Source organism: Polypterus senegalus, chromosome 10, assembly GCF_016835505.1.
Source record: "Polypterus senegalus isolate Bchr_013 chromosome 10, ASM1683550v1, whole genome shotgun sequence".
NCBI classification, from domain to species: domain Eukaryota; kingdom Metazoa; phylum Chordata; class Cladistia; order Polypteriformes; family Polypteridae; genus Polypterus; species Polypterus senegalus.
In genome coordinates, this window is record NC_053163.1 from 93,990,071 (window position 1) to 94,003,835 (window position 13,765).

General features: G+C 37.5%; 1 protein-coding gene across 2 annotated transcripts in view; it reads left to right on the forward strand.

Moving 5' to 3' along the window:
• The window catches only part of mbnl3 (muscleblind-like splicing regulator 3), a 183,661-nt gene that overhangs the window by 124,090 nt on the left and 45,806 nt on the right, over positions 1-13,765 (forward strand). For both annotated transcript variants that reach the window (XM_039766224.1, XM_039766225.1), the window contains exons 4-5: positions 3,745-3,942; positions 12,596-12,838. In XM_039766224.1, the coding sequence (XP_039622158.1) occupies positions 3,745-3,942; positions 12,596-12,838 (441 nt within the window). The remainder of the gene's footprint in view (positions 1-3,744; positions 3,943-12,595; positions 12,839-13,765) is intronic.

Consider the following 13,765-nt stretch of genomic DNA (forward strand, 5'->3'; position numbering starts at 1 on the left):
ACTTCGATTTTTGGGGTGTCTTTGAATTTAGCCCTTTGTAGGTTGATAATTTTCACTTCCATCAAACGATGTGGCATCCTTTTGTTCCTAACACATTACCCAGTCCATATCAGTATAGATATCCAGCATGATTTTTCTTTGGTTTCAAAGTGTTCTTTTCACTTTTTGATCAGTTTATTTATATATATATATATATACGCACACACACACTTTTTATTTGTTGTTAGAGTAATGTTGAAAGCTACTTTTCTGCATTATAGAATAACTTAAACAGTATAACAGCTTGTAATTATGAGAAGCATTTTATTTTCTTTTATGCCATATGTTTAATAGATACACTAGTAACAGCGCAATGCACGATAATGTGCAGTGAATATACTTGACTTGAACATTCATAGTTTTCATATTATTTCTCTGTACATTTAGCATTCGTTTGCTCAGCATTCGTTTGCTCAGCATTCGCTTGCTGCTTCCTGAGCAGCTCTTCTTTTCTCCACCCTAGCGGCCTGCTTCTTCTCTTCTTTTGTCGGGATCATTTCATGTTAAAACTGATTAAGTGAGTGTTTGTATTGTAATTACTTAGTAGGTTTTCCTTAATTTTTCACTTAAGCTGCCTCAGGAATGATTTAAGATAGGAAGAGGTAGGGGAAGTAATGGCGAAGGTGGTAGGGAATGAGAACGGCACCTGTAAGTAAAAATATTATAAAAATAAAAAGAGGAATAACCTTGGAGGTCAATCATCACTCCGAAAGTGGATAGTAGACGTCACATAGTATATGTGTACCAAATTTTAGGTCATAGCTCAAATGGTTTGCGAGCTACAGGTGATTTAAAATCCTGGACAGAAAAACAGACGTTATATGTGTACATATTTAATTAAAGTATGTATTTTAAGGAAATTTTATTTATTTTAGTATTTTTATGGTCACTGAACAACACACCTACAGAATTCCATTTTGGTAATAAAAAACAAACACTTAAAGGCCTGTCATCTGTAATATACAGGGTGGGCCATTTATATGGATACACCTTAATAAAATGGGAATGGTTGGTGATATTAACTTCCTGTTTGTGGCACATTAGTATATGTGAGGAGGGAAACTTTTCAAGAAGGGTGATGACCATGGTGGCCATTTGGAAGTCGGCCATTTTGGATCCAGCTTTTGTTTTTTCAATAGGAAGAGGGTCATGTAACACATCAAACTTATTGGGAATTTCACAAGAAAAACAATGGTGTGCTTGGTTTTAACGTAACTTTATTCTTTCATGAGTTATTTACAAGTTTCTCTTTGTTTACAGCCATTGACATGTCGCAGAGATTAACACGTGAGGAGCGGATAGAAATTGTGTTGATGTCTGGTGAACGCAGTAACCGGGTCATTGCAGCAGATTTCAATGCAAGACACCCTACGAGACCACCCATCTCCCATTCTACAGTTAGCAAACTGCTTGCTAAGTTTCATGAAACTGGTTCAGTGTTGGATTTGCCAAAATGTGGACGCATGAAAACTGTCACTAATAAAGAAACATCAGTGGCTGTCCTAGCTTCATTCAGCAAGAGCCCACAGTGTAGCACTCGCCGCATGTCACTGGAGAGTGGCATTAGTCGAACATCCCTTCGGCGGATATTAGCAACTCACAAATGGCAACCTTACAAACTCCAGCTACTGCAGCATCTCAACGAGGATGACCCAGATCGGTGCACTGAATTTGCAGAATGGGCAAAACAAAAATTGGAACAGGACCCTCAGTTTACGCAGAAGATTTTGTTCAGTGATGAGGCAAACTTTTATGTGAATGGTGAAGTTAACAAACAAAACCACTGCTATTGGTTTGACACTAACCCACATTGGATAGATCCCTCCAAGACTGTTGGAACAAAAAAATTGATGGTATGGTGTGGTATATGGGGTACAAAGATAGTGGGGCCATTATTCATCAATGGAAACCTCAAGGCCACTGGATATGCGAAATTGCTACATGATGATGTGTTTCCCTCTTTATGCACTGAAGCTGGCACATTCCCTGAGTTTTTCCAGCAAGATGGTGCACCACCACATTATGGGTGTCAGGTCCGAGCATTCCTAGATGAATAGTTTCCTGGAAAGTGGATTGGTTGTCGTGGGCCAGTTGAATGGCCCCCAAGGTCTCCCGATCTGACCCCCTTAGACTTTTATCTTTGGGGTCATCTGAAGGCAATTGTCTATGCTGTGAAGATACGAGATGTGCAGCACCTGAAACTACGGATACTGGAAGCCTGTGCTAGCATTTCTCCTGCGGTGTTGCTATCAGTGTGTGAAGAGTGGGAGAAGAGGGGTGCATTGACAATCCAATACAATGGGCAGCACATTGAACACATTTTATAAGTGGTCAGAAACTTGTAAATACCTCATGAAAGAATAAAGTTACGTTAAAACCAAGCACACCATTGTTTTTCTTGTGAAATTCCCAATAAGTTTGATGTGTCACATGACCCTCTTCCTTTTGAAAAAACAAAAGTTGGATCCAAAATGGCCGACTTCCAAATGGCCACCATGGTCACCACCCATCTTGAAAAGTTTCCCCCCTCACATATACTAATGTGCCACAAACAGGAAGTTAATATCACCAACCATTCCCATTTTATTAAAGTGTATCCATATAAATGGCACACCCTGTATTATAAAAATACACTTTAATATAGGACATAAGGCTTCTATGTGTCTGGTTATTCTGGAGCTTAAAGTAAAAAGTGTTTTAAAGGGATAAAGGGAAAAAATTTAAATATTGAAATCACCAGATCAAGTAATATGAAGTCAGTGATCGGTATTGGCTTTAATAACCTGATAGGAGCATACCTAGGTAATATCAGAGGAGCTTTCATATTTTTGTTTAATGTGTTCTGGGGATATTTATAGTGCTATAATATTGTTCACTTTGAATTCCTAGAATGAAAATCGGCCATCTGCAGTAAGAAACCAGAAGTGAAGTCAATATACCTTTTGTGCCAGTTTGCATGCCAATATGATTCAAAAAACCCTTTAAATCTTCTGAGATCTAAACTGAATGCCTGAAAACATTAGAAAGAAAATTACATTATTTATAAAACAATGACTGTTTATTTAGTGACAATGACCACTTTAATTATTGATAGATGCCTGGCAGTAAGATAGCATTTGTTGAATGAAAATGTATGAATTTATTTGATTTATATCTACTTATTTCAAGATCAGTAATACGTTTTACAGATTTCTCTAGATAGTTGCTTATTACCTTTGCTGAATTTAAGAGGGGTTGTAAATATGTTCTGATTACATTGGGATATGTCTTTAATATTGTGCATTGGATGTGTACAGATATACAGTATAATATTGATTTTCAGCCTTCCATTGGCCCATTATTTAAACCTCTCAAATCTGTATTTTGTACTAATTTAAATTTTAAACTAAATAGAATATTTAAATAACAAGTAACATAATGGAACCGTCATACTGTCTAAATTGACAAAATCATTTGAGTGAGTCTGGCTGAAGAAAACATCTGACAAACACAATGCCATTTATTTATAATAGCAATTATTAATCGGGACTAAGTGTTTGGTGGAATATTATTTCATGTAAACTTAAAGGATTATATAAAATGAAAAAGACCCTAGGATCAACTGAATAATACTTTCTTTTACTGTTGTTGTTTGTAACAATTGTCTTTGCTAGAACACCTGCCTTTTGTATTAGCTAAATATGTTTTGTTTTATATTTTCCACAGACCACTTTTTCAGTAACTCCATCGCTGGCTGCAAATCCAACTATGGCATTTAGCCCATTCCTGAGCCATGTGACTCCAGGTGTTGGCCTTGTTCCTGAACTGCTTCCCAGCACACCCATGTTAGTTTCGGGAAACCCTACAGTTACAATTGCAGGCAGCTCTGCTGGACAGAAGCACATGCGTACTGACAAATTAGAGGTATTTTTTTTATGCACCTTAATGACATTAATATATTTATTTCTAAGATATGTGCCATATGTTTTGTTAAAAAAAGGTTATCCCATGTCCATTAATGTTAAGCCATGTTCTTTGCAGGAGTTAAATTAAAAATGTTTTACTTTCCCACCATCTTCCAGTGCAGCTGCTTTAAAAATATAAACTCCATTAGAGATAATCATGACTTTTTTCAGCTTTAACAGCTTTTAAAAATATTTTTCCTATAATAAAATGTTTCAGAACCACATGATCAATTTTTGATGGAAAGATAATGTTGTGTACAAACTGAAAATGACCTTTTTAGTATAATAAAATATTTGAGATACACCCATCAAGATCTTTAAGGCTTATTCCATTTATCGGTTTTCTTAACAAGATATTGGCTAGTTTAAATCTGATTTCAGGTCACGTCTCTTTCAGAATTTGTCATTCAAAAAAAAGTCTGTAAGTGTTAGAACTCAGTTTATTTAAATGTATTTTTATGTAATAGACTTAAGATATTTAAACATATAATTTATATGAAAATATAATTAATAAAAACACATTTTTGCACAATATCACACAAAAACATGTTGCTATATATACATAAAATTTCTCAGACTATACGCATATGTATTATATTCATAGTTTTATAAATTTCTTCTTCTTCTTCTTTTTCTTTCGGCTGCTCCTGTTAGGGGTCGCCACAGCGGATCATCTTCTTCCATATCTATTTATCCTCTGTATCTTGTTATGTTACACCTATCACCTGCATGTCCTCTCTCACCACATCCATAAACCTTCTGTTAGGCCTTCCTCTTTTTCTCTTGCATGGCAGCTCTATTCTTAGCATTCTTCTCCCAATATACTCAGCATCTCTCCTCTGCACATGTCCAAACCAGCGCAATCTCGCCTCTCTGACTTTGTCTCCCAGCCGTCCAACTTGAACTGACCCTCTAATGTACTCATTTCTAATCCTATTCATCCTCGTCACACCCAATGCAAATCTTACAATTTTTAACTCTGCTACCTCCAGCTCTGTCTCCTGCTTTCCGGTCAGTGCCACCGTCTCCAACCCATATAACATAGCTGGTCTCACTACCGTCCTGTAGACCTTCCCTTTCACTCTTGCTGATATCTGTCTGTCACAAATCATCCCTGACACTGTTCTCCACCCATTCCACCCTGCCTACACTCTCTTTTTCACCTCTCTTCCACACTACCCATTACTCTGTACTGTTGATCCCAAGTATTTAAACTCATCCACCTTTGCCAGCTCTACGCCTTGCAACCTCACCATTCCACTGACCTCCCTCTCATTTACACAAATGTATTCTATCTTGTTCCTACTGACCTTCATTCCTCTCCTCTCCAGAGAATATCTCCACCTCTCCAGGGTTTCCTCAACTTGCTTCCTACTATCGCTACAGATCACAATATCATCAGCAAACATCATAGTCCACGTGGACTCCTGTCTAATCTTGCCTGTCAACCTGTCCATTACCATTGCAAATAAGAAAGGGCTCAGAGCCGAAGCCTGATGTAATCCCATCTCCACCTTGAATGCATCTGTCACTCCTACCACATACCTCACCACAGTCACACTTCCTTTGTACATATCCTGTACAACTCTTGCATGTTTCTCTGCCACTCCCGACTTCCTCATACAATACCACAACTCCTCTCGAGGCACCCTATCATACGCTTTCTGCAGGACCACAAAGACGCAATGTAACTCCATCTGGCCTTCTCTATACTTCTCTATCAACAGCCTCAGAGAAAACATCACATCTGTGGTGCTCTTTCTTGGCATGAAACCATACTGCTGCTCACTAATCATCACCTCACTTCTTAATCTAGGTTCCACTACTCTTTCCCATAACTTATTGCTGTGGCTCATCAATTTTATCCTCCTGCAGTTACTACAGTCCTACACATCCCCCTTATTCTTAAATATCGACACCAGTACAGTGGAACCAAATTGGTCGTGAACCGAAGCAATTTCCCCCATAGGATTGTATGTAAATACAATTAATCCTTTCCAGATCGTACGAACTGTATGTAAATATGTAAATATATGTAAAAATTAAGCACAAATATAGTTAATTACACCATAGAATGCACAGTGTAATAGTAAACTAATGTAAAAACATTGAATAACACTGACAAAACACCCAGGCTCCCTGCTCAGCTACACGAGGCTCTCGCTCTCTCTTTCTCTGTAGCACACACACACACCCCGTCAGCAGCACGCGCTCACTTTCTCTCTCTGTAGCGCACACACCCCCTCTCCCCCCTCTGTCAGCAGCACACCCTCGCTGCCTCTCTGAGCTCGCTCGCTCTCGCTCTCTCTCTCTCTCTGAACAGAGGGGAACATTTGAACAAATCCGAACTTTAATTTAAAAACCAACCCAAAGCAACCAAAAAACATTGCAGGAGTTCATGCTAATAGCCTTACAGCCCGATCGCTGTAAATACATTTTTTAAAATGAGTCTTAAGCACAGGGGAAAAAGCGAACATTTGAAAAAAGAGAAAAGTAACATTGCAACAATTCACGCTACGAACTGAAAAATTAACTTTTGAAAAATCCGTAATACAAAAACCTCCAAGAAAACTAACCTTGCATGAGTCGAGTTCTGGCATGAAGTGTTTTCCTTCAGGTGTTTTCTCTCTTGTGATTTCTTGGGTTTCTGGTGTTTTTAGCTGTTTAGCTGCTGGGAGCGAAAGACTCATGCAGCCATTCCAAAAAGAAAGTTCTTGTGACCCAGGCCTTCGTGTTTGCCTGCAACATTACTGGCAGTCTGGCTTTGTTTACATTGTGCTGCTTGAAAGCACAAAGGTTTTCAAATTGGTAAATGAGTAAACTGGTAAACAGTTTTTCCACCTTTTCCAGCACCTGAAGCCTCTGTCTGGTTAACGCTGTAACTCCATTTTCAGTATCAGCTACTTTAATAGATTCTTTCTGCTTTAGAATAGTCGAAATCATAGATTTTGACTTCTTGTACTCGGTGGCAAGATCAGTAACACGAACGCCACGCTCAAACTTTTCAGTAATTCCTTTCTTTACTTTGATTTCAATTTTCTTTAAAACTTTCTTCTCACCACTCTTCACTTGCTTAGAAGCCATAGTTAACTGCAAAAGCACACGAAATACTGTAGAGCACAAAGAGAGTGCAGGTAAAGCACACACGTCTGACTGAGAACAATTAACAGGGAGTGTCTCTCTCTCTCTCTTTCTCTCTCAGCTGTACCCCATCCCCTCTTTGGCAGAAGACAGGCAGTACGTGCACACGAACCATCCCCCAACTCCACCCCAAGGCACAGGCAGGCAGGCAGATAGGCAGGCAAACATGTTCAGCAATCTCCCCCTCCCCCTCCCCAGCAGACACGTGGCTCGCTCTCTCTCTGTCTCTCTCTCTGCAGTCTGACCGAGAACAATGCAACATGCGCGCACAATCCGAAAGGGAAACTGGCTTGTTCGTATACCAAGTGTGTGGTTGTGAACCGAGGCAAAAGTTTGATAGTTTCCAAGGAGGTGGCACTAATGAAGAGAAGGAATCAAATTGCATGACAGTTGCATTCAAAATATAGAACCTTTTTATTGAACAAATTTTGCAAACGGCTTAAACAAAAATTTTGACAACGTATTGTCAACCATCCAGAGAGGCATTTAGACTTAGTAAAATATCCAGATGTGTCAAAGTTGTATTGCACTGAACATGAAAAGGAATAAATAGTGAATATTTTTTGTAAACCAACTACACTTTCTGTTAATGTTAACAATTTTTGTCCACTGACACGTTAAAGTGACTTTTTAAACAACTTTACCATCATTAAACTGCATAATATTTAAACTAATAAATAATAACAATAAAATAAATAATAGTACAACTTCCAGTAATAATACTATTACTTCAAAACTTCAAGGCCAGGTACATTACACAGTATTCACCAAAATAAAATAAAACAAGTGCAACTTGGTGATGACATCTTTACCAACTGAACTGTCTTTAAGTCAAATTGCATTAATATGGACCTTGCTTTAAGCTAAGCTATATACATAAATAATAAAACTGCAACATGCACTTATAATGCTGTTTGTGCTATAGTGGGTCCACGGCTTAAATCCAGTTCGCCGTGTCCGTCTCTGTGGGTGCGATTGCAAGACCGGGGGAGTTGATGATGTGATTGGAGCGAGTCGCACCCCATTGTTCTCAATTGTTTCATCGGCTTTCTATAGCGTGTGAAGGGAGCACAGGCTTCTGTGATCTAGGGGCTGGTTCACACCACTGATTAAGCGTGTAGAGTGGGGCGAGCGAAATGTAAGGTCTCCCAATGGATCTGAGGAGCGACTAAGTGAGCAGAAAGGAAGACGGGAGGTGTGCCGACCTAGGATAGTCTGGCTGCACAGTGTGGCGGGGGTCAGCAGAAAGGAATTTATGTTGCAGAGTCTCTGCCAGCAACACAAGTGATGGGTGGGCTGAGATCGCGTGAGGAGAGAGACTGCATTTTAACCTCTATTTTAACGGATTTATTTATTATGGATTTTATCCCCACATTTCACTGGTTTTATGGATTTGCTATTTATTTGGGTACTGTATTTTTCTCAGCACTGCACAATGGACACTTTTGGTTTTGCTTTTGACTGTTTTTAACAAAAGCATTTGAGCACTTTCCAACATCCCCTGGTTTCAGTGAGATTTCTCAGCTCATTGCGGTCATAACTATCAATGGTGTTGGTTCAACAGACTTCCGTGTGGGAAGAGGGAGTCTGTAGGGGACCGGCATTGTCACACTATTACACAGTAACCAGGTACATTTCACAGTATTGAAAAAAATAAATAAAACAAGTACAACTTGGCTTAAAGTATTATCCAGTAGTATAGAAACAGTATTCACACATTTTAACATAATGGTCCACATCTGACCTTCTAAAACCAAAGTATCTCCAGGCAATAGACACAGCACCTTTTTTTGTCAAAAGTTCTTCTGTCATCATGTTCAACTTTATGGTCTGCTACAGCTTCTGTTTAGGAATGTTCTCTGTCCATTTTCACTCCTCAGTACCTCCACTAACGCATGTACTCCGTTGTATACCTGTTTAGCGGTGCAGCTGTGAAAAAGGTCCCCCCTTAAACAGTTTAACACTGCGCCACGTTCCAAACATTGTTTAGGCTATTTAAACCGGTGTTCCGGTATAAGAAAAATCCATATCATAACAAAAGTAAAAACGGTTTTCGGTATGAACTGGTATACTGCCCAGCACTAGTATATATGTATATCCAACTTAATAAAAAGATCAATTGTCTGTATATCTTTGTGGTGTCCAGTTGCTGCGTCTCTGTCATACCAACAGATACCACATTACAAAACAAAGAAACTTATGACAGAGTGCCATATGAAATAATTACTATATAGTATTAAGTAGCTAAGTGGCAATAAAAGCATTCCTTACTATAAATGTTTTCAATATACAGTGGTGTGAAAAACTATTTGCCCCCTTCCTGATTTCTTATTCTTTTGCATGTTTGTCACACAAAATGTTTCTGATCATCAAACACATTTAACCATTAGTCAAATATAACACAAGTAAACACAAGATGCAGTTTTTAAATGATGGTTTTTATTATTTAGGGAGAAAAAAAATCCAAACCTACATGGCCCTGTGTGAAAAGTAATTGCCCCTTGTTAAAAATAACCTAACTGTGGTGTATCACACCTGAGTTCAATTTCCGTAGCCACCCCCAGGCCTGATTACTGCCACACCTGTTTCAATCAAGAAATCACTTAAATAGGAGCTGCCTGACACAGAGAAGTAGACCAAAAGCACCTCAAAAGCTAGACATCATGCCAAGATCCAAAGAAATTCAGGAACAAATGAGAACAGAAGTAATTGAGATCTATCAGTCTGGTAAAGGTTATAAAGCCATTTCTAAAGCTTTGGGACTCCAGCGAACCACAGTGAGAGCCATTATCCACAAATGGCAAAAACATGGAACAGTGGTGAACCTTCCCAGGAGTGGCCGGCCGACCAAAATTACCCCAAGAGCGCAGAGACGACTCATCCGAGAGGTCACAAAAGACCCCAGGACAACGTCTAAAGAACTGCAGGCCTCACTTGCCTCAATTAAGGTCAGTGTTCACGACTCCACCATAAGAAAGAGACTGGGCAAAACGGCCTGCATGGCAGATTTCCAAGACGCAAAACCACTGTTAAGCAAAAGAACATTAGGGCTCATCTCAATTTTGCTAAGAAACATCTCAATGATTGCCAAGACTTTTGGGAAAATACCTTGTGGACTGATGAGACAAAAGTTGAACTTTTGGAAGGCAAATGTCCCGTTACATCTGGCGTAAAAGGAACACAGCATTTCAGAAAAAGAACATCATACCAACAGTAAAATATGGTGGTGGTATTGTGATGGTCTGGGGTTGTTTTGCTGCTTCAGGACCTGGGAGGCTTGCTGTGATAGATGGAACCATGAATTCTACTGTCTACCAAAAAATCCTGAAGGAGAATGTCCGGCCATCTGTTCGTCAACTCAAGCTGAAGTGATCTTGGGTGCTGCAACAGGACAATGACCCAAAACACACCAGCAAATCCACCTCTGAATGGCTGAAGAAAAACAAAATGAAGACTTTGGAGTGGCCTAGTCAAAGTCCTGACCTGAATCCAATTGAGATGCTATGGCATGACCTTAAAAAGGCGGTTCATGCTAGAAAACCCTCAAATAAAGCTGAATTACAACAATTCTGCAAAGATGAGTGGGCCAAAATTCCTCCAGAGCTGTAAAGACTCATTGCAAGTTATCGCAAACGCTTGATTGCAATTATTGCTGCTAAGGGTGGCCCAACCAGTTATTAGGTTCAGGGGGCAATTACTTTTTCACACAGGGCCATGTAGGTTTGGATTTTTTTCTCCCTAAATAATAAAACCATCATTTAAAAACTGCATTTTGTGTTTACTTGTGTTATATTTGACTAATGGTTAAATGTGTTTGATGATCAGAAACATTTTGTGTGACAAACATGCAAAAGAATAAGAAATCAGGAAGGGGGCAAATAGTTTTTCACACCACTGTATATTTAGCAATTTTACAAATAATGTTAGGTCAGGGTCAGAATATGTTTTGGCTTGTCACATTTAGATGCTTTTTAAAGATACTGTAGTAGTATCAGTAGTAGTAGTAGTAGTAGTAGTAGTAGTAGTCAAGTCACATGTACAGAGTACAGTGAGATTCTTACTTGTAGTGATCATTTAGTTGCAGTTTAGTTGTAGTTACATTTTTTTATTATGTTGTTTTCATGATGATTTTTGAAATTTAGATGCTGGAGTAACATTTGAACGTAAGTTTTTGGAATCATGATTATAATAATCTGAAGCCTTATTAAATGCCATTGCAAGTAAAGTATTGAAGTGTATGTCTATAAAATGCACCACTCTCACATTGTTGCTTTAGATGACTCTTTATATTAAAAAACTACCATTGTCCCTCCATTTCATGGCTATATGTTGATAAATTACCTTTAAACTAATTTTTGATGATGTTAAAGTATCTTAAAATTATTCCTGCACTTTCAGTTGTTAATTACATTTTCAATATATACAGTCATTTATATATATTTACTATTTCATTCTAGTCTTCTTCATTAAAGAAGTTAATTTTGAAATAAAGTAACAAAAGTGGGTAAAGTATGTTGATATTCAAATAATTTCACTAACTAAAAACCAGTCTTGAGCTGAATTAATATAAGGTGACAGCAGCCACCAGCACTTTCATTACTTTTCCAGGTATCTCATTGTCTAAAAACACATTTAAAACACTAAAATTTTTTATAGCAGTGTACTTGGAAATACTATATGTAATGATTTTACTTATTAGTGAATTTTCCTTCTTCATTCTAACATAATTAAGTTGGACTTATGTTTTCAGAATTAAGCAATTAGTTTGGGCAAAATGCTATTTAAGTAGAGAATATGCTGTGTCGGTTGTAAAAAATATGAGTATGGCAAGGTGTTTCTGAGTTAAGAGAATTCTTAATAGTGTGTTCTTTATGTGTGATATTTTTAACTTTGGTGAAACAGTAACACTGACGTAAATTTGGTACTTGTTTTTATTTTTGCATTTTTAAAAATTAATAAGCATGTGGCAAAATATCAAAGATGTAGTGCTTTGGATCAGTGTATTAATGATTTAATGATTTGATGTTCAAGTTTACTACTGTCCCTGCCCATGCAGTGGGTAGTCTTTGCTTGAGATGATGAGTGAATGTTTAAATCCATAGAACTGTTTCTGCTTAAAGTATCACTTTTCGCTGTTTTTTGCTAATATAGCTATAGAAAAGGTATTTTGAAAGAAAATTGTCACTATTATTTTTTCTCTGTTACAAAATTAATACTATACAATATTTTTAACAGGTCCTCCAGCATTCATTGTTCTGGCCATCAGTGTGAATGCTTATTTTTGTAATATGAACAACATACTATAAACTAGACAATACTTCTATTCAAAGATGTATATGCTTCAAATTACATTTATTAAATGGTATTTGCCTTGCATAGTTGTTTATCATGGTGCCATGTGTAATTTCTACATTTTATTTTACTATTTAAGGAGAGTATCTCACAGGTTATTTTTAATTGTTGTACCTTAGGTATGTCGTGAATTTCAGCGAGGCAACTGCACACGAGGAGAAAATGACTGTCGCTATGCCCACCCAATCGAAGCAGCAATGATTGATGGGAATGAGAATTCGGTAACCGTCTGCATGGACTATATCAAGGGTAGATGTACGCGAGAGAAATGCAAGTATTTCCACCCTCCAGCTCACTTGCAAGCCAAAATTAAGGCAGCACAGCATCAAGCCAACCAGAATGCAGCTGCAGCTGCAGCTATGGTAAGTATATTTGAACAGATGCTTTCGTATTCTCCTTTAATGTCGCCTTTAAGCATTTTTGTGTTATGACATTGATCTTTCTTTTCTGTTTTGCCTATTTAGTCAATAGTGTGCTTCAATGATAATGATTGTTGTTTTTATTTTTTTCTGTCTCCTCCTTCATCTTTTATCTTTAATATCCTCATGTTGTAACCTAAATGTTTTATCTTTTCCTTGACAGTATTCTGTGTAGTGGGTTTCCCATTATGATAAGCTACTTTTTTCCATTTGGCATTCTGCAGCTTGTGATGTTCAAAAACTCTTCTAGGTTGTCCAGAATTCACAGTCTTATAATGCTACTGGAAAGACTAGTACAATACCCCTTCTTTTCTTTTTTATATTGCAGATATTGGCATCATGATATTGTGTTTATCATCTAATAATTCTTGAAAGTTTGTTGTGGGAATTTTTGAATGATTGCATTGTAAATTTGTTCAGTTGAAGTACCAGTTGCAGTTTTCAATGAAAAAGGAAATTGTTTTTGAATGTATAAAATAATGTAAACTAAAGTGAAGTTACATGATTAAACAGAATAGTGTTTGTCAGACTAATGAAATACCAAAACAAAATGTTTGTGAGCAGAATCTGACTGTGCAGTATAGGTGGATGCTTTGGAAAATATAGATTTCATAGCCATTAACAAAACAGCAAAATATCTACCTTTCCTTGGAACATGACAACATTTCTTTAATGTAGTTGCCAGGTAGTGCCATTAATTTACATTGAGCTTTCAGCCCATTCCTGAAAGACCAAAATAATGAATACAAATTCGCATGCTGTTTGTTTTACTTTATAAGGGAACCTGTCTACGCATATAAACAGTAATATTTAAATAAATATATATATAAAAAGCAAAATATCATGTACTTGATATTGTATAACTGTTTG